The 22,569-nt window shown below is 46.7% G+C and overlaps 1 protein-coding gene across 1 annotated transcript in view; it reads right to left on the reverse strand.

Moving 5' to 3' along the window:
• LOC137525631 (cytochrome P450 2K4-like) overlaps nucleotides 1-22,569 on the reverse strand; it is a 112,117-nt gene that overhangs the window by 43,450 nt on the left and 46,098 nt on the right. The window contains exons 4-5 of the mRNA XM_068246781.1: nucleotides 21,848-22,008; nucleotides 12,455-12,634 (exon numbers count right to left, since the gene is read on the reverse strand). Coding sequence (XP_068102882.1) covers nucleotides 12,455-12,634; nucleotides 21,848-22,008 — 341 coding nt within the window. The remainder of the gene's footprint in view (nucleotides 1-12,454; nucleotides 12,635-21,847; nucleotides 22,009-22,569) is intronic.

The raw sequence follows: 22,569 nt of genomic DNA on the forward strand, positions 1-22,569 counted from the left end.
TCAAGACAGCTCCAACCCTAGACTAGAGTTGTAGCGAACATTTCGCCTGCGAACGGTTCCAGGCGAACTTCCGTGGTTCGCGTTTGCCTGGACCAGGCAAACTTTTGCGGAAGTTCGATTCACCCCATATTGCACTATGAGGGTCAACTTTGACCCTCTGCATCACAGTCAGCAGGCACATTGTAGCCATTCAGGCTACACTAAGCCCTGGAGCCCCACCCCCCCTTATATAAGGCAGGCTCCGGCGGCCATTAGCCTCACTCGTGTGCCTGTTAGAGACAGACAAGGGACAGCTGCTGCAGACTTGTTCTTCTAGGGACAGATTAGTTAGGCTCTTGGCTGCTTATCTTGCTCCTGGCTGATTGTTATTGCTTTTATAGCACCCCTCAATAGCTCTTTTCAGAGCTCATCCTGAACTTTTTTTTTTCTGTGTGTGTCAAACTGACACTTTTGTTGCATGCACAGCCTTGCAATTGATAGTGTGTGTGCCACTGCCAGCAGCCCAGCACATTCAGTGACTACCTGTGTGTGTGTGACAGGGAGCTGCACATTGTTCTGCCCAGTACTGCATATACTGCAGTACCTGTTGTGTTTACTTAACCCACCTCATCACTGCATCTTACTAACTGTTGTGTTGAGTGAACCCATCTCACTGAATCTAAGTACCTTTACTGTTCAGTGAACCCAGCTCGCTGTATCCAACTACCTGTTGTGTTGAGTGAACCCACCTCACTGCATCTAAGTACCTTTACTGTTCAGTGAACCCATCTCACTGCATCCTACTACCTGTTGTGTTGAGTGAACCCACCTCACTGCATCTAAGTACCTTTACTGTTCAGTGAACCCAGCTCACTGCATCTCACTACCTGTTGTGTTGAGTGAACCCACCTCACTGCATCTAACTACCTGTTGTGTTGAGTGAACCCACCTCACTGCATCTAAGTACCTTTACTGTTCAGTGAACCCAGCTCACTGCATCTCACTACCTGTTGTGTTGAGTGAACCCACCTCACTGCATCTAAGTACCTTTACTGTTGAGTGAACCCAGCTCACTGCATCTTACTACCTGTTGTGTTGAGTGAACCCACCTCACTGCATCTAAGTACCTTTACTGTTGAGTGAACCCAGCTCACTGCATCCTACTACCTGTTGTGTTGAGTGAACCCACCTCACTGCATCTAAGTTCCTTTAGTGTTCAGTGAACACAGCTCACTGCATCCAACTACCTGTTGTGTTGAGTGAACCCACCTCACTGCATATACCTAGCATCCATCCGAGATGGACAAAATGGACAAACCAGGTAGAGGAAGAGGTAGAGGCAGACCCAGAGGAAGGCCACCAGGCACCGGCAGGTCTGTGCGAGGTGGTGTAGATGTGATGGCCACGCTACTAGACCCTCGGTACAGGCACAAAGTGGCGGACCTGTTACCAACTCAACAGAAGGCCGAAAGGATGCAGCACTTGCAGAACAAGCTGTCGATGATGCTTTACAATGCGTTTAAGGGTGATGTGGCTGCACAACGCAATCAAGGTACCACTGGCAGTAACCCTCCTCCTCCCAAGTCCACGCAGGCAAGGACAGGATGCTCCAGCAATCTCAGGGTGATGTCGGACATGTGGACATTCTTTAGTCCAACTCCTCGCCATAGTCCTTCCGGATCCACCCTCCACCAACGCCTGGACCGGCAGGTAGCCGACTACCTGGCCTTGAGTGTGGATGTAGACACTGCGAAAAGCGACGATGAACCCTTGGACTACTGGTTGCGCAGGCTTGACCTGTGGCCAGAGCTGTCCCAATTCGCCATACAACTTCTCTCTTGCCCTGCCGCAAGCGTCCTGTCAGAAAGGACCTTCAGTGCAGCTGGAGGCATAGTTACTGAGAAGAGAAGTCGCCTAAGTCACGACAGTGTTCAGTACCTGACCTTTATCAAAATGAATGAGGAATGGATCACGAAGGGCTATTGCACGACCGAAGACTAAGTCAGTCCCCACACACAGCATCTCTGCCTGCAGGCCGATTGCCTTCTCCGCCACCACCAACAGGGTCATGGACTCTAGGAGGATTCCTGAATTTTTAAGGCCGCTGCTAGCAGCGGCCGCTACACTAATTTTTCTGGTGCGTGTACATGCCTGCCTAATTTTTCTGGCTGCACTGCGGGCGGCTGCAACAAATAAACAAAAGGCATGTACATGTGCCCATCCCCCTTCGTGATCATTACCTTGGGGGCTTGCGCATCACAATGAAGCAATGACCGCCGGCTATTTGAGTGTCTCGGGTGGGGGTGGGACACAAAAGATAATAAGGTCGTTGCTTCATTGTGGTCAGACCAAATTTGATCAGCTGGACAGTCACTGTTGTTCTATCATTGAACTACCACAGCCCGGCGACCATATGGGCTTGAAAAACGCCACGGCTTACACTCTGGCCACGGTGCACACCAGTCCAGCATGGCCGTCACTACGCAAACAGCTGTTTGCGGTGCGTTACACAGTGAGTTTGGTGTGTCAGTGTGAAGCAGAACTCTAATTACACTCCCTGATTGATGTATACCCATGCAAGATGTTTGAAAGCACTTTAGGCCTGCAATTTAGCATTCAATGGGCTTGATTCACAAAGCGGTGCTAACCTACTTAGCACGTCTAAAGTCTTAAGGCGCGCTAACCAGGGTGCTAAGTAGGTTAGCACCGGATTTCTCAATTGAGAAATCCGATGCTAACCTACTTAGCACCCTGGTTAGCACGTCTAAAGACTTTAGACGTGCTAAGTAGGTTAGCACCGCTTTGTGAATCAAGCCCAATGTGATTTCTGCCCTTAAAACGCTGCTTTGCGTCAAATTTTTCCCCGGGACTTTGGGCATGTATCCCACTCCGCCATGCCCCCCTTCAGGTGTTAGACCCCTTGAAACATCTTTTCCATCACTTTTGTGGCCAGCATAATTTTTTCTATTTTTCAAAGTTCGCATCCCCATTGAAGTCTATTGCGGTTCGCGAACTTTTCGGCGAACCGAACCTACCGCGAAGGTTCGCGAACGGGGTTTGCGAACCGAAAATCGGAGGTTCGCGACATCTCTACCCTAGACACATTTAACTCAAAACTGAAAATCCACCTGTCTGGTATTTATGATCACATAACTTTTCCCTGTAACACATCATTATGTACTGATCTGAGACAAGCTTATGCACTTTGGGTCCACCGTCTTACCAGAGCACGTTACATATGTTTTAGGGATTGGGGGCTACTGTACACATGCTGGATTATTGGCTGAGGTGGTCGTTAGCGGTCGCCTCAGTTGACTTTAATCAAGCGTGTGTAGGGGGATTTACTTGCTGTTGGACAGCCAGCATCATTTTGGTCTTTCTCACTTCCTCACAGGTTTCCGGCAGCTCTTCTGTACAGGTAAGTAGTGTAGCCCTCAAGTGTGAATTAATGAGTAGTAAAATAACAGTTTGAGCTCGTTTACACTAGGTGAAGGCATTCCAAGCCCATCGTGGTGTCCCAGACGAATGAGACATTGGGGTATGTCTTGGGGGGAGGGGACGGAGGTTGCTGTAAGCTCGATTTCTTTTTCTGGACTCAAATGCAAGCAATTTCCCACATTAGGTGGAAACAGCTCAATGATTTTCAATAGGCTGTGACACCTAATGAGAGATGTGTTTGAGTCAGCGATTCATCTAGGATCGGCTTCAAGTGAAAACGGGCTTTTTTAGAGAAAGTACAAGTGTCTCGAAGATAATGGCCATCACCTTAGAAATCCATAAATACTAAGATACGTAGCTACACAGGCATCTGGAATAGCAGATATGTCACCACACTGACATAAGTATTAAGAACACTGGCTGGACAATCTACCTGTGTCCAGCCAGAGGAAAATAGGATATCAAAGAGGACATTGTAAATGACTGGACTGTCAATTAGCTGCACTGTCCTCCATAAGGAGTTGGCAAGTGATGAATGATATATAACCAAGATACTACTGCTACTGCTTTAAATAAGTCCTTGCTACCATATACATGGATCAATTGTCCATACAGACTTATCAAGTCCAATATAATTCTTCAAGCTTAACAGTGGGCATTCAATATTGCGTGGGTTTCTGTGAATTATTCACCTCCACCACACCCTCAAGACTGGGCACTCCCTTATCCACAGACCCTCAATTAGATGGGTCTGTTGCGCCTTGGGATACTCTCAGGTGATCCCCAGCCTCAAACGATCCACAGCTTGAATTGTATGCACCTTCTTCATAAAGCAAGCACCTCAAAATAAAAGCACATGGCCTCTCATAGCGTAAAACCGTTCAGTAGTTTTATAAAATATTAAAAATGCACACTCACATGTCCATAGAATAATACAGCGCATAGAGTTTATGAATGGGCTCTTCCCCATGTGGTGGCCTCCAGGTTGGGCTTAGAGTGAGACCGGAATCCCGAAATCATCATCCCTCTCACCGTCCGTCCACCATGCTGGATTACTTCCTCATCAGTGGCATCCTCCGCATTCCCCCAATGGGAGCGCACCATCGCCGGAGGAAAGTGAATACGAAGGGACACTGTTCGCCGCCTCCATTCGCGCAGGCGCTTTGAGCTCACGCCTCACTTGCCTACGTATATTCCATGTGCCGCCCACAGCGGCAGCAGCCAGCATGACGTCAACACAAGTGGGATGAGCCTCCACCCCGGATCGTAATGTGCAAAGAAACATTTTGCAAATGCATAAAACATATTAAAACATATTAAAAATTGCAGAGTCTATACGTTCTTGTACTTCATACAATCTATATCTCACGCCTTCTGCGCAACTTTATGGGTGATTAACATATGTGCTATATAGGTGAAAAATTGTTCCCCTTCCACTATATACATAAGACCAAAGACCGTGCAAATCAACCATCTCCTTTACATAACAGGTTATTAACACCCCAAGTGTATAAAAGACCCCCAAGTCGCCCAGTTTGCAAGAAGCATTACATTTGTCATATCTTTTCATTTCACTTAAAGGGACATATACCATTACAAAGCTTACCTACTATTCTTAAGGCCCATACACACGTCGGATGAATGGGCAAAAATACCTGTGGAGACATGCAAAAAGCTGGTCTGCAATTATAGGAAGCATTTGATTGCTGCAATCAAATGCTGGCTTGGCCACTCCAAAACATTAATGTTGTTGTCTGCTAACCATTTATTCACCACTCTTTTAAAACTCAAGAGGTGGCCTACGATCTCAAGAGGTGGCCTGCAAGAGGTGGCCTACGATCTCAAGAGGTGGCCTGCAAGAGGTGGCCTGCAATCTCAAGTAAGATCGCTGGCCAACTCTTGCATGAAATTGAACAGATAAAAACAGGCATGGTAGATGCCATGGCAAACAGAAAAGAGCTCGTATAACTCCCCATCACCTTATGTACGTGCAAAAATGTTCATAAATGCTTTTACACTGTGTTGATCAAATTGTGTCCATATTGAGGTGGTAGACCATCTGAGATAGAAATCAAGCTGGCTTTTGGACTGAGATAGAATTGGACAAGCTGGATGTGACATGAGGCCTTTTATTGCCACCAAAGCCTGAGTAGACCCATTCATTTTGGGTCATGTACTGGGTGGCTTTGGTTCCTTGAGGATGTGGTGGAGATGCTACTGGTTGCTCTGGAATGTGGAGAGAGAGCATATCATGCATGAGATTGTGCACTGATCTACTGGCTGTAGCTTAAGACACTGGTGACTCAACAGAATAACTCTTCCTAGATATTATACCTTAGGATCCAAAACCAGGAAGACCAAGTTGGGCACCTGCTGGACTGGTCATTTTGATGTATTGACTGAAAAGAGCGCACCACGGAAAGTATCACATTGATTGTAATTTCAATATTTTGTATATGGGTTTTTGTAGAAACATTTTTATCTAATACAATCTTTGTTTGAAATGTTAAAGGTCACATGTGATACTATTGAATGAGAACCATCAAATTAAGCCATGGCGTAGCTAGAAACCTCTGGGCCCCGATGCAGAATCTGGATGTGCCCCCCCCCCCCTCCCGGCAACAACAGCCCCCACCCCGCAACACCCGAAGCACACACATATCCAAATCTCTATAGCTGTGCATGGCATGGCTATATCAATTCAGCTTTCCAGCAGCATGGGTGCCATGTTCAATTTGCAAACATACGCAGCACCCAGAGGAAATAGGGCAATTAGTAGCAAGATGCCAGTCTGAAGGAAAAAAATCGTTATGTGCGCAGCATTCACCAGATAATTGTTATATGCGCAGCATTCACCAGAAAATCGTTATGTGCGCAGCATTCACCATAAAATAATTGTTATGTGCGCAGCATTCACCAGAAAATAATCGTTATGTGGGAGCAGTCACCAGAAAATAATCGCAATGTGGGAGCATTCACCAGAAAATAATCTCAATGTGGGGAGCAGTCACCAGAAAATAATCGTTATGTGCGCAGCATTCACCAGAAAATAAACACAATGTGGGAGCATTCACCAGAAAATAATCGCAATGTGAGGGCATTCACCAGAAAATAATCGCAATGTAAGGGCATTCACCACAAAATAAATGCAATGTGGGAGCATTTACCAGAAAATAATCGCAATGTGGGGGCATTCACCAGAAAATAAACGCAATGTGGGAGCATTCACCAGAAAATAATCGCAATGTGAGGGCATTCACCAGAAAATAAACGCAATGTGAGAGCTTTCACCAGAAAATAATCGCAATGTGAGGGCATTCACCAGAAAATAATCGCTATGTGGGAGCATTCACCAGAAAATAATCTCAATGTGGGAGCATTCACTAGAAAATAAACCTGTACAAATAAAACAAATTCACTCGACGATTCCAGCGACGATCCTCCTGCAGCGGAGCAGCCAGTTTCTCCCTCACTGACAGGCAGAGTGCAGGGCTACGGGAAGATGGCGCCCGAAGCCCTGTACTGGAGACACAAATAGTCTCTAATGCAGGGCTTCGGCAGCCATCTTGCCGTAGCCCTGCTCTGCCTCCGGGGGCCAGTTCCACAGTGAGCTGCGGGGATTTCAACACCTGAGGTGGTTCAGGCCCCGGGCCCCTCCCCCGCCTCTTTAGGAGGCGGGCCCGGTTGCCACGGCGACCCCTGCAACCGCAGGCCCTACGCCCATGAAATTAAGGTAATCCACTTAGGGCCTTTATTAAATTCACCTTTTCTCCTAAGTTTTCTCCTAGGAGAGTATTTTTCATCTTCTGTTTAATAACTTTTCAGCACTCTCCAACTGAAAAAGTAGGTGAAAAAGTACTGTCAAAATTATTTTCTTGCTTGCTGGTGGCTTAAAAGGTAATTGTCTTAATAAGGAGGGAAAATATCAACTAGGAGAAAAAAAGTGAATTGAATAAGGGCCTAGATCGAGGGGTAACTACTGAGGAGCAGCCCCAGGGGGCCCAGAGCTGTAAAGGGGCCCCAACTACTACTTCACTCACTCCAGTAAAGGGGTCCATCATTCAGATCACTTGTTGTGGGTGAGAAAATTATGACATCCACACTTGTTTTCTGACCCTTCTCTGACCCTTGCAAGCAGGGGCGTAGCTAGAAGTCATGAGGCCCCATAGCAAAATTTTGATTGCCCCTCCCCCCCCCCCAATTTTTTTGTAAAGTACCTATATGCCACTTAGCCTCCAGTATAGGGAATTAGATATACCTTCCAATGTTAGGTTGCCCCCCAAGTGTATGTAGAGACATAAGTAAATACTTACTTCAAGTGTGGGTGCAGGGAAAGGGAAAGGTCATTAAGGGTGCTAGTAGAGGTCAGTGAGGGTGCTGGGAGAGGAATATGTCAGTGTGAGGTTGCTCTGGGAGGGAGAGGTCAGTGAGGGCACTGGGAAAGGACAGTGAAAGTGTTGCTAAAGGGAGAGGTCAGTGTGGATGCTGGTGGAGAGAGAGATCATTTAGGGAGAAGGGAGAGGTCAGTGAGGACGCTGGGGAAGAGAGAGAGGTCAGTGAGGGTGCTGGGGAAGAGAGAGAGGTCAGTGAGGGTGCTGGGGAAGGGAGAGGTCAGTGAGGGTGCTGGGGAAGAGAGAGAGGTCAGTGAGGGTGCTGGGGAAGGGAGAGGTCAGTGAGGGTGCTGGGGAAGGGAGAGGTCAGTGAGGGTGCTGGGGAAGGGAGAGGTCAGTGAGGGTGCTGGGGAAGGGAGAGGTCATTGAGGGTGCTGGGGAAGGGAGAGGTCAGTGAAAGTGCTGCTAAAGGGAGAGGTCAGTGTGTGCGCTGGTGGAGAGGTCAGTGTGGATGCTGGTGGAGAGAGAGATAATTTAGGGTGAAGGGAGAGGTCAGTGAGGGCGCTGGGGAAGGGAGAGGTTAGTGAGGGCGCTGGGGAAGGGAGAGGTAAGGCTGAGGTCAGTGAGGGTGCTGGGGAAGGGAGAGGTCTGTGAGGGCGCTGGGGAAGGGAGAGGTAAGTATGGGTGCAGGGGGAGAGGTCAATAAGGGTACTAGCTAGGGGAGGGAGACAGTGAGGGTACTGGGTGATAGAGAGGTCAGTGTGGGTGCATGGGGAGGGAAAGGTCAGTGAGGATGCAGGGAAGGGAGAAGTCAGTGAGGAAGTTGGGAGACTGAGCTGCCTTTCCACTCCAAATTGCCCTGGACACAAAACTTACCTATGGCAATGGGCGGAGCTTTGAGTCAGAAGTGGGAGGAGTTTCGTGTCCGCATTTGGCAGAGCTTAGTGGAGGTAGTGGGCGGGGCTTGCACAGCTGCAGTGGAGCTTCCTTTCTTAAAAAAGTAAAAAGTGCACACAGGGAAAAGAGACAGCAAAGGTGGTGACAGAGGTGGCACCAGCATAATGACATTATTTCCTAGCGGGTTGTCATGCAGCTGGTTGTCCTCTCTCTGTCCTTCTCTCTCTGTCCCTTTCGGTGCTCTGGCTCTGCACCCAAGTGCAACAGAGGGGGCGGAACCTTTCACAGTACTGCTCTGTTCCTGACCCAGCCGGAACTATAAAGATATTGTCGGGAACAGAGCTCTTCCTGTCAATGCGCTGTGAGGCGGCAGGTGAAAAAATAGTCCCCTTTCATCTGCCTGCCTCCAGCTTCAGTGAGCTACTGTGGGAAGGGGGTGAGAGGGGGATAAGAGGGGGTTAGGGTGACGACCAGGGGGCCAGTGAAATATATATTAAAAAAAACAGAAAAAAAGCGCAGGCAGCCAGGAGCAGTGGGGCCCCCTGGTGGCTAAGGGCCGCATAGCAGCGGCTATGGCTGCTATAGTGATTCCTACGCCACTGCTTGCAAGATGAGACTCCAGGGCCAGGCTGTGAGGATCTCCAGAAGTAGGCAGAGGAAAGGGTGTGAACGTTGGGCGGCCCCATCAAAGGGCTTGATTCACAAAGTGGTGCTAACTATTAGCATGCTTGTGAAAAGCCACTTATCATGGCTAAAAATACTTTGCACGCGCGAATTAGTGCTCGCACGCAAAGTACCGCGCGCAAAGGCCGGTGCTCGCGAAATGGCGCACCCGGTGCGCCTATTAGGGCGCATTCGATGCGCCCTAAACGTTGCATAGGTGCGACGTTTAAGGCGCATCCAATGCGCTCTTATAGGCGCATCGGGTGCGCCATTTTTGTTTCACGCGCACCGACCTTTGCACGCGCAAAGTTTTGCGCACGGTACTTTGCACGCAATCTGATTTACTTTGGTGCGTGCTAAGTACTTAGCACCCTAGTTAGCAAGCACAAAGTCTTTAGGCATGCTAACTAGGTTAGCGCCGCTTTGTGAATCAGGCTCAAAGTATTGATGATGGAGGGCATGATTTGTAGTTATGCCCCTGGCCTACATATCTTGTTCACAACCTACACTACTCTGATACAGTCTCTTTATTATACAGTCTAATAAAGTCCCGGAGGTTTCCTTGTTACACATTTCTGTATGCTAATGTATAGCTTTGTGCCTACAATGCAGCTCATGATCAGTAATCAACTGGCATCCTGCAGTATCACTGATAGGGGCAGTTGGAAGGTTCATTCTTCTTTCTGAGAATCCCCAACAGACCCAATTCAATATAAACTGGCTTATACAAAATCTTTGCAGTCCTTGACCCGTCGGTCATTATGCAAAGAAGCATACATAGTATGGCCTGACCCTTACAGCACATCACATGTCCTGACCCTTACAGCACATGGCCTGACCCTTACAGCACATCACATGTCCTGACCCTTACAGCACATGGTCTGACCCTTACAGCACATGGTCTGACCCTTACAGCACATCACATGGTCTGACCCTTACAGCTCATCATCGCATGGTCTGACCCTTACAGCTCATCATCGCATGGTCTGACCCTTACAGCTCATCATCGCATGGTCTGACCCTTACAGCTCATCATCACATGGCCTGACCCTTACAGCACATCACAAGGCCTGACCCTTACAGCACATCACATGGCCTGACCCTTACAGCACATCACATGGCCTGACCCTTACAGCACATCACATGGCCTGACCCTTACAGCACATCACATGGCCTGACCCTTACAGCACACCACATGGCCTGACCCTTACAGCACATCACTTGGCCTGACCCTTACAGCACATCACATGTCCTGACCCTTACAGCACATCACATGTCCTGACCCTTACAGCACATGGTCTGACCCTTACAGCACATCACATGGTCTGACCTTTACAGCTCATCATCGCATGGTCTGACACTTAGAGCTCATCATCGCATGGTCTGACCCTTACAGCTCATCATCGCATGGTCTGACCCTTACAGCTCATCATCGCATGGTCTGACCCTTACAGCTCATCATCGCATGGCCTGACCCTTACAGCACATCACATGGCCTGACCCTTACAGCACATCACATGGCCTGACCCTTACAGCACATCACTTGGCCTGACCCTTACAGCACATCACATGGGCCTCAATTCACTAAGCCTATCTCCTGTCTTTAATAACGTTTCTGAGTTATCACCATGGTGATAAGGCATGTAGAATTCAGGAAACATTTTACCTCAGGCAAACCTAAAGTTAACTCTTCTGTCTTTAAAGAGGAGCTGTTAGGTATAGGGTCTCGGAGAAAAAAAAACATATATCAGTAGCTAAATATTGGCTGTACTTACATTACATATGCATTTCACTGTCCACGTTTGGATTTCACAGAATTTTTATATAGTATTTGCAGAGAATGATGCTCCTGACAGCTCATGGCAGCTTCCATGTTTGTCTGTCTTGTATGAAGCCATTTGTGATGTAATATCCTCCCTTACCTTGCTCCTGATGATTCGACTCACAAAAAAGATCAGGATCAAAGATCCTAATGGTTCATGATCCGGACAACACTACTGTGCAGTGAATATTAATTAGCCATGTGGCTAGGAACAATAGCGGACTCACGCAGTATACTCTAACGGAACATGTGCTGTGAGTTAGGCTGCTGTTACAAGCTGCTGTAACATGAGCCTGTAACTTCCCACTGTGAAAGCAGCCTTAGGAGCTTGGGAATACAGAGCCTTGCTGTTCAGCAAACATCAAAGTAAGAGATATTTTTAACTTCAGTATTGCCTTTTTGGCTTCCTTCTAAACTGTTTAACACAGGAGAATAGAGGTTTAAATTAGCTTTTGCAGCCTGACAGTTACTCTTCAAGTTAAGGTGAGATCTCGAAAGTTAGCTCTTCAATCCTTAAAATAACTCCAGAATTCTAAAGTTAAAGGCTGTTAATTAACTGCATGTGAAAATAACTACAGAGGAGGTAACTTAAAGGGACACTTAAGACTAAAAAAAAAATGAGTTTTACACACCTGGGGCTTCTACCAGCCCCCTGCAGCTGTCCCGTGCCCAACAGGTCTGCGAACGCAAGTGATTCTTAATGCTCCTGGACACAATAGCAGTATAGAGAGCGCTATTGTGGCCAGGAGCGCAAAGAATCACTAGCGTTCCCGGGCCTGTCGCCGAAAATGGAAGTAGCTGTCGATGGGGACACGAGGATCCGAGCGAGACTACATGGGCACGGGACTGCTGCAGGGGGCTGGTAGAAGCCCCAGGTGAGATAAACTTTTTTTTTTTTTTTTTTTAGCCTTAAGTGACCCATTAACTACAGAGGAGGTAACTTTAGGGATAAAGAGATAAGATAACTCTCTCACTGTGGAAAAACTATCTCTACACCTTAATAAGGCAAGATCGATGTGTGGTGGTAAGTTTTTTTTTCTCTTGCCTTATCTCCAGCATGATCTTAGTGAATTGAGGCCATGGTCTGACCCTTACAGCACATCACCAGTATGAGTTAAACATGCTCAAAGTACTCAAAAGAAGCCTTTGTGGTACCAAGTGCTGAAAAAAGTGTCGTATAGATGAGGGGAAGATTCATAAGCAAAGATGATATCACTAGGGCCTTATTTCTCAGAAATATGGACTATACCTTAGACTATAACAAAGTTATTTCATGCAGTGTTTGTGGCTGATCCAGCACATAGTATATATGAGATGCACCTACCTGATCCTGTTCTTGCTTCAGAAGATATGCATCGATGTATCCAGAGATATAATTTGCATTAAACTCCTGCCTTTTTTGCTTGATACGCTTTGAAACAAACTCATAGATATCGCTAATTGTTTGCGCAAGTTCCTTCTGTACCCCAAAAAGGGACATGATGCGAGGGAAATAATTATACAACTGTGGAGACAAATCAGGTATGTTTAGGACGTTATGAGCAAAAACAGTATACAGGATATTACTATTCCATTAAAGGGTAACTGAAGAGAGAGTCTGTCATGTTTATTTCCTTTTAATCAATACCAGTTGCCTGGCAGCCCTGCTGGTCTATTTCTCTGCAGTAGTATCTGATTAAAACCAGAAACAAGCATGCAGCTAGTCTTGTCAGATCAGACTTATAAGTCTGAACCACTGAAACACCTGATCTGCTGCATGCTTGTTCAGGGGCTATGGCTAATAGTATTAGAGGCAGAGGATCAGCAGGGCTGCCAGGCAACTGGTATTGTCTAAAAGGAAATAAACATGACAGACTCCATATACCGTATTTTTCGGACCATAAGACGCACTTTTTCTTCCCCAAACATAGGGGGAAAAAGTGCCTGCGTCTTATGGTCCAAATGCTAGCCGTCACCAGGTGTCAATCCACGGGGAATCCCCGTGGTAATGCGTCCCAGGCATTCCGCCTCCCTTGTCCTTCTTCTCTATTCTGTCCCTGCTGCTTTTCCATCCCTCTGTCCTCCTATCAGCCCGTCCCTCTGTTGTGCAATGGGCTTACCGCTACAGATGATCAGCGGTAATCCTCCGGGAAAAAGCTGCGGCGGAAGTCCGTGCAGCTGTTGAAATTTCCATCCCCTTCACTCGTGCTGGCAGTCCAAGTTCGTGACTTACCGCTGCAGGCTACAGATCACAGCGGTAAGCCTCCGGGAAAAAGCCGTGGCGGAAGTCCGTGCAGCTGTTGAAATTTCCATCCCCTTCACTCGTGCTGGCAGTCCAAAATGCGTACGTTAAAAAGGGGCGCTGGGAAAAAAGGGCGCCGGGTTTTTAACGATAAGCACGGATAACGTTTAAAAATGTATTGTACTGTATTTCGTTTAAAATTAATGTTTTTTAAAGTTATAAATCATTAAATAATGTGCATTAAATCGGCAATTGTAAAAACGTTAATCTTTCGTTTAAATAGTGAAACGTATAATAACGTTTAAAAAAAAAATTACTAAGTAACCCTCCCTGTACCTACCCCTAACCCCTAGACCCCCCTGTTGATGCCTAAACCTAAGACCCCCCCTGTTGGTGCCTAAGTAACCCTCCCTGTACCTACCCCTAACCCCTAGACCCCCCTGTTAGTGCCTAAACCTAAGACCCCCCTGTTGGTGCCTAAACCTAAGACCCCCCTGTTAGTGCCTAAACCTAAGACCCCCCTGTTGGTGCCTAAACCTAAGACCCCCCTGTTGGTGCCTAAACCTAAGACCCCCTGTTGGTGCCTAAACCTAAGACCCCCCTGTTGGTGCCTAAACCTAAGACCCCCCTTTTGGTGCCTAAACCTAAGACCCCCTGTTGGTGCCTAAACCTAAGACCCCCCTGTTGGTGCCTAAACCTAAGACCCCCCTGTTTTTTTTTTTTCGTTTAAAAATAATGTAAAAAGAAAAAAAAAAGTACTGTTTTTCGTTTAAAAATAATGTTTGGAAAAAAATATTGTACTGTTTTTCGTTTAAAAATAATATTTAAAAATGTATAAATCATTAAATAATGTGTAATCATGAGAAACAGTAATAAAACATTAAGTCTCCGGGCGCCGCTTTTAAAACGTTAGTTTTCTCCGGCGCCCTTTTTTCCTATCGGGCGCCCATTAAACGATATTTATTATAGGAGTGAATGGCGGCGCCCGATTTGTCCACTAGCCTCAGGCGCCCGAATTTACTGTTACCGTCCAAAATCGTGGCTTACCGCTGCAGGCTACAGATGATCAGCGGTAAGCCTTCATTGAAAAGCCGCGTGGGTGTCCGTGCACGCTGCCTAATGTTTATCTAGCGTCACTTCCGCCTTGGTGATGTAAGCGGAAGTGACGCTAGATAAACATTAGGCAGCGTGCACGGACACCCACGCGGCTTTTCCCCGAAGGCTTACCGCTGTGATCTGTAGCCTGCAGCGGTAAGCCACGAACTTGGACTGCCAGCACGAGTGAAGAGGATGGAAATTTCAACAGCTGCACGGACTTCTGTCGCAGCTTTTTCCCGGAGGCTTACTGCTGATCATCTGTAGCCTGTAGCGGTAAGCCCATTGCACAACATTCAGAGTCAGAGAGGGATGGGCTGTGGGGACACGGGGGACAAGATAGGAGGACAGAGGGATTGAAAATCAGCAGGACATGGGACAAGATAGAGGAGGATACGAGGAAACAGACACATAATAGAGGACAGAGGAACGGCACAGCACAGTAACAGGACACAGGGGGGCAAGATAGAGGAGGAATGAGGGAAGGGGCAAGAGAGAGGAGGACAAAAATGGGCATGGAATAGAGGGACAGCAGCAGGACACAGAGGACAAGATAGAGGAGTACAGGGGAACAGGACAGAACACGGGGACATGATACAGGAGGACAGGGACACGGGGACAAACGAGAACACAAGGGACACAGGATGACACGAGGGTGACACTAAATATACAAAGGGGGCACAAGGACAAGGGAGGTACGAGGAGGACATAATTGGGGAGGGGAGAAGATCCACAAGATGCCCCTGTACCATGGATGCACCATATTTAGTATTTTTTCCCCCCGTTTTTGTTCTCTAAATATAGGTGCGTCTTATGGTCCGGAGCGTCTTATGGTCCGAAAAATACGGTACCTCTCTCTTCAGTTCCCCTTTAAATAACCCGTCTCACTCTAAATGAATAGAGCATACTGTAATAAGAAGGATAAGGGAGCTCAGGGCAGGTTACTTAATCATAATTCAATACCATTTATTAATCAATTTGAGTACAAAAAAATCACTGACATTTAAAAATACCCCTATAAAACCGCTATGGCTAACATATAGGGCACCGATACCATGTATAGATAATGATCAGTCCTGGAGTGCACTCCTTGTAAAGACTATGCTGAGAAATATAAATTATATTCGAGCCCATTTAGTAGTCCATAGTAACAGTGACTGCTTGATTGAGTGTGGAGCAAATCTTCATCCTACGACCCGTGTGCTCAATAGGATGCACGCCTCTATATACAGTGGGTTGCAAAAGTATTCGGCCCCGTTGAAGTTTTCCACATTTTGTCACATTACTGCCACAAACATGCATCAATTTTATTGGAATTCCACGTGAAAGACCAATACAAAGTGGTGTACATGTGAGAAGTGGATCAAAAATCATAAATCACAAATAAATAACTGCAAAGTGGGGTGTGCGTAATTATTCAGCCCCCTGAGTCAATACTTTGTAGAACCACCTTTTGCTGCAATTACAGCTGCCAGTCTTTTAGGGTATGTCTCTACCAGCTTTGCACATCTAGAGACTGAAATCCTTGCCCATTCTTCTTTGCAAAACAGCTCCAGCTCAGTCAGATTAGATGGACAGCGTTTGTGAACAGCAGTTTTCAGATCTTGCCACAGATTCTCGATTGGATTTAGATCTGGAATTTGACTGGGCCATTCTAACACATAGATATGTTTTGTTTTAAACCATTCCATTGTTGCCCTGGCTTTATGTTTAGGGTCATTGTCCTGCTGGAAGGTGAACATCCGCCCCAGTGTCAAGTCTTTTGCAGTCTCCAAGAGGTTTTCTTCCAAGTTTGCCCTGTATTTGGCTCCATCCATCTTTCCATCAACTCTGACCAGCTTCCCTGTCCCTGCTGAAGAGATGCACCCCCCGAGCATGATGTTGCCACCACCATATTTGGCAGTGGGGATGGTGTGTTCAGAGTGATGTGTAGTGTTAGTTTTCCGCAACACATAGCGTTTTGCATTTTGGCCAAAAAGTTCCATTTTGGTCTCATCTGACCAGAGCACCTTCTTCCACATGGTTGCTGTGTCGCCCACATGGCTTGTGGCAAACTGCAAACGGGACTTCTTATGCTTTCTGTTAACAATGCCTTTCTTCTTGCCACTCTTCCATAAAGGCCAACTTTGTACAGTGCATGACTAATAGTTGTCCTACGGACAGAGTCTCCCACCTGAGCTGCTGATCTCTGCAGCTCGTCCAGAGTCACCATGGGCCTCTTGACTGCATTTCTGATTAGCGCTCTCCTTGTTCGGCCTGTGAGTTTAGGTGGATGGCCTTGTCTTGGTAGGTTTACAGTTGTGCCATACTCCTTCCATTTCTGAATGATCGCTTGAACAGTGCTCCGTAGGATGTTCAAGGCTTTGGAACTCTTTTTGTAGCCTAAGCCTGCTTTAAATTTCTCAATAACTTGATCCCTGACCTGTCTGGTGTGTTCTTTGGACTTCACGGTGTTGTTGCTCCCAATATTCTCTTAGACAACCTCTGAGGCCCTCACAGAGCAGCTGTATTTGTACTGATATTAGATTACACACAGGTACACTCTATTTAGTCATTAGCACTCATCAGGCAATGTCTATAGGCAACTGAATGCACTAAGATCAAAGGGGGCCGAATAATTATGCACACACCACTTTGCAGTTATTTATGTGTAAAAAATGTTTGGAATCATGTATGATTTTCGTTCCACTTCTCATGTGTACACCACTTTGTGTTGGTCTTTCATGTGGAATTCCAAATAAAATTGATTCATGTTTGTGGCAGTAATATGACAAAATGTGGAAAACTTAGAGGGGGCCGAATACTTTTGCAACCCACTGAAAATATATATAAATGCGCATTACAGACACTGGCAGTGTCTAACCTCTCAAATCTCCATGTATATGCCGCGGATTGTACAACAAGCACTTAGGCTAACTCACGTGAACTGTTGGACTCACGGATATCCAGTGGCAGGTAACGATTCTCGATGTCCCTTTACTGCCGTTGAAGCCGGGGACCGCTGCTTGCCATCACACGCGGTGGGACGCTTACGTACAATGGGAGAGAGAGGAAGCGCACGGGGAGGACAGGAGCACCGCCCACTCGATCAGCGTCACCAGCTCACATGATGCGTTTCATCCTGTTTGGATTTCCTCAGACATGTGATCATTATCTATACATGGTACCGGTGCCCTATATGTTAGCCATAGCGGTTTTATGGGGGTATTTTTAAATGTCAGTGATTTTTTGTACGCAAATTGATTAATAAATGGTATTGAATTATGATTAAGTAACCTGCCCTGAGCTCCCTTATCCACCTTTAGGACCTTATTATACTAATTAAGACATGTCATTTTCAAGTAAACAATAATGACTGTGCTCCATTTGATCTCTCCAAACTGGATCATGGAGGGACTTTGAGGTCTTCCTTAAGTAGCAGTAAGTAGCAGATCGTTCAACTTGCAGTTTTTAGATTTGGAAATGTTTTTTTCAATTGTGGATCCTTATGTTTCAAGAATTATAGAAAGTAGACCTCAACCAATATGAGGGGTTGATTCACTAAGCAAAATAGCACGAGTAACCTCCTGTTATTTGCGCTATTTCCACAGGGTGCTTTAAATGTAATGGGCTGCACGCTACATGCGCACTACTGGCCATGTAGCGCGCATAATGACAGGAGCGCACGCTATGCTGCGGGTAGTGCAGCATAGCGAGCGCTAGTAACTTACACCGCCTCTCTGCAAATAAGGAGCGCTCCTCTTCTCCCGCCCTGAGCACCTTTGGGGCCAATCACTTTAAAGGAAGTGATCCCTGCACTCTGATTGGCTCAATAGGCTGCTTGCCAAGTGGCAGGCGGCCTATTGGGCCGATCAGGCAATAGATGATTGGCCCAATATGGGGAGCAGTGCAGGAACCCAGGAGGGGGGGGGGGGGAAGCATAGAAACACAGACAGCACACCCACCGGAACATGGCCAATGCCTGGGGGGACCATCCACATTGCCCCCAAAAGGATAGATTCCTTACCTTTGCACATTTTACTCAGCTGCAAGATTGTGCAAATTGCATGTCCTGGGAGAGAACACACCAGAAACACACCAGAAAGTGGGGCGAGGAGGAGAAGGAAGGAGGGTGCAGACATGCCTCCCAAGTGCAGCCACCACCAGGGAGGGCATGAGCACCCCACACCACACCCTGGGTAGGAAGAACACATTGAATTGCAAACTGAGGAGAAAAAAGGGGTGTGTGTTCAGACCAGGTGTCACCTGACTTATATATTGGCTGCCTCATGCCTATTGACTAATTAAAATGGAATACAGGCTCGGACTGGGCCGCCAGGAACACAGGAATTTTCCCGGTACTTTTACTTTTTACTTTAAATGGGCCCTCCCATGCCCCACACCGAGCAGCAGGAGAGGAGGGGTAGCAGCGCAGGAAAGGGGGGCTTGGGCACACAGCAGCGGGGAGGGGGCCCAACTCCCCCCTCCCTCACCTGGGCCCCCCCTTTCCGCACTTCTACCTCCAGAATTTAGCACAATACAGGAGCCAGGCAGGGAACTACTTACTACTTCCGCGTTCCACGCGCCAGAGATCTGCATCCCTGTGCATCATGTGTCTTCTGTCTCCAAGGCCTCTCACTGTACTTCCTGATTAGCGGAAGTACAGTGAGAGAGGAGATACGTGACATGCAGAGATTCTGTGGCAGAGTGCCGGCGTCTTGATTCAGGACGAGGTGAGTCGTTCCCCGCCCGGAACTGGAGGTGTGAGACTACTTAATATTTTTATTTAGTGGTTTTTGACTATTTGATGAATTATCATGAGGCATGTTACTGCTTGATTATTTATCTAAAGTTTTTGCCAGACCCACTCTCTGTGAATAACACTGCTACTTATTTTGTGTATTTTTGGGTCTGCCCATGACCCATCATGACCACGCCCATGTTTCAGTGCATGGCCACTCCCATTTTTTTGCTGTGGTGCGCGCCGCATGTAGCTATCTCCCTGTTATGGACTGTCCTCAGAAGAGACAATCTATTCCCTACCATAGTCTAATGTCCTACCAAAGTATGTAACTAACTAGTAAAAAGACCCACCAATTAAAAAAAACAGGCACTAGGCAATGGCCGCTAACCCTCAGCAACGCACACACCGGAACGTTTGCACGCACAGATATGTCCTGCTCACCCCGTCCCCCATCGCTGTCTGAAGTGTATGCACACAGGGAAATGTTGCTTGCTTGGCAGTTGGAAAAAGCTGTTAATTCCCACAATGCAATGATGTTCAGACAGCAAACTGTCAGGTCTGGAAGCACGCACACAGGGACACAGGAGGACACAGAGACACAGAGGTTTTATTATTTTGAGATATATAGCACTGACATCTGCGCAAATTTTCTACTGTAAATGCATATGTGAGCCCAAATTGGAGGAAGGGTGGGGGTGGCAGGCTGAAACTTTCCTGGTGGGCCCTTAGTGTCCCAGTCTGACCATAATGGCATTTGTGAATTGCATCTGCTTGCCAGAATATGAAGGATACAGCAGTGAGTTAGTTTTAGACCCTGCATATTCTAGAAAGTAGATTTAGGGACGGTAGGTCACCTAGGACGGAAGGTCACCTAGGCCATGATTTACACGGCAGTTGGAGATATTTGTTAGGTATTTGTTAGGTGACCTACTCTTAGTGGGGATGTATCTTATTGCAGTCCTTCAAAACATGAGAGGCCCTTAAGTGGACAGGTCCAAATTACTATATACTTTTTGTGTTAAGAATTAACTAGCAAGGTTTGTTGCAGTGACATATTTTGATGATTCCCTTGTATGATAGAATTGTTCACATTGATTTTTATGAGAGGCCAATGATCTTGTGTGGTCTTCCACAGGGGCGTAGCAATAGGGGTTGCAGAGGTTGCGACCGCATCAGGGCCCCGAAGGGCTCTCCATCAACTACAGCATTAGCTCTCTATTGATCCTGTGCTCATAATAATCACTTCTATAGATACTTTGAATAGTGGTAATCATTAACAAACTCTTCCCCATCCTCTTCTTGCACCTCTGACACTGTAGTTGCCATTGGCAGGATGCACTGTATCAATTGTTATGTATAGAGTGCTTAGGGGGCCCCAATGTAACACTGGTCTTCCATGATCTCCCATGGGTATGTGGTGGCTTTTAGGGCACCTCATGAGGCTTACAGGTAACTATTATATGGTCCTTTCTTGGATTGTAATTCAAATTGTTAAATATGTAATTGTGGTATTCCTTTAATCCATTTTTAATCAATTTTTCCTGTTGTGCAATAATGCCCATGCATGTTAATGGTGACGTGCAATACCCTATTCTGGCCACAGGATGTTATGGAGTACTTGAAGCATGCAGGTCCAGAAGGGTGCAGTGCAAAGTGGGGCAACCATGGGATTGTGTATGGTGCATTTTCACGGCATCCAGCTGCCATTGAACTGCTCCCTATCGATATTATGGTAAACGGGTAATCCTACATCCTGTTAAGGAGGAGTTGTATTGATGTGTAGCCCGCACTCTGGGCATGTGCTGCAAAATGTGGGTTGTTGCTCATTTGTTGGCCGTCACCATTAACAGCATGTTTGAGAACAGAGGTGTGAGAGTTCTTAATGGTCTTGAAAAGTTGACCTTCTTCGCACCTTCCGACTATCCATTCATGGCATAACCCACATGCTATTGCTGCAACGTGTGGCTATGTATATTGGGGTCACTTACATCTGGCTACCTTTACTGGGGGCACCAATACCTGGCTGCCTATACTAGGGGCACCTATACCTGGCTGCCTGTCCTGGGGGCACCTATACCTGGCTACTTATACTGGGGACACTTATACCTGGATACCTATACTGAGGGCACATATGGCCACCGTACGGGGGGGGGGGGTTAGGATTCAAACTAAAGAGACACCTCCTGGCTACCTATACTGGGGGCACATCTGGAAGGTGAAGGGGGTGCTGCATGTGGCTAACTACACTAAGGGGGCATCTGGCTACCTATATTGGTGGGGGCTACGTATGGCTAACTGTACTAGGTATACATCTTGGCTACCTATGCTGGGGGTGTCATGTCCGGCTACCTAATACTGGGGACCACCTCTGGCTAACTCATACTGAAAGCTGCAGAGCACCACATTGAAAATAGTGTTCTCAAGCCTATGGGGAGAAGGAGGTGGGGGGGGGGGGGGCTGGGCTGGCTCTAGACTTTTTTGCTGCCGAAGGCAAACTTGTGAGGCTGGCCTTCCCCAAGCCCCCCCCCCCCCCCGGATTTTGAGTAATTGCACAGCACCCGACAGTTTACTCTGCTTCGCTCAGCAAGGGAGCATATCAACAAATTGAGACATGATACACTGCAGCTCAACACAATTTTTAGACTAACTTTTATTCAAATTATAGAACTGATACTTACTACATTCTTTGGAGACCCTAAATGTTTTTCAATATCGTCCACAGATTTCATGAGCTTTTCAAATTCTGGGTTGTTGTATTCAAACCTTTTCCCAAAAATAATAGAGCTGATAACATTACACAATGCATTGCTCATTATGATTTCAATGTGAAATGGTTTTCCTTTCAATGAAAGAGAAGAGAATAGAAGATTATCAACATTATTCTTGTATATACAGATTTGTTGAAGTCTAACTGCAGTCTGGAGTCCAAGTTATGGGGAGGGTAATTAACCTACTAGTATGTCTTGGGATTTGGGAGGAAATTCAAGTATTAGTATTCAAAGGAAATTCACATAAAAATACATAAAACATACAGTATATTCATCATGCAGTTACTGATAAAGATTCCAGCTTAAAATGTACACTTATCCCTGACCATATCTCAATTGCTCATTGTTTTTAGCCCCCAGCCGCAAACTTGAGAGGATGTGCTTCCTCCTCAGTCAAGACAGCAGTGCCACCTTCTCCCTTCTGCAGTGCAAATCAAATGAAACACTGCTGCTCTCCTGCCTCCCCCCAACTCACTCACTGCCAGACTCTTTACACAGCACAATAAGCTGCTTTTCCCAATAATTACCTCTTCACCTTGCTCTACTCTTACTTCTCCTCCTACTATGACTGCATGCTGTTACAAAAATGCTGTCTCTGTAATCTATGCACCTGATGCAAATGGTTGACCTTG

The sequence above is a fragment of the Hyperolius riggenbachi genome, chromosome 7 (assembly GCF_040937935.1).
Source record: "Hyperolius riggenbachi isolate aHypRig1 chromosome 7, aHypRig1.pri, whole genome shotgun sequence".
NCBI lineage: Eukaryota > Metazoa > Chordata > Amphibia > Anura > Hyperoliidae > Hyperolius > Hyperolius riggenbachi.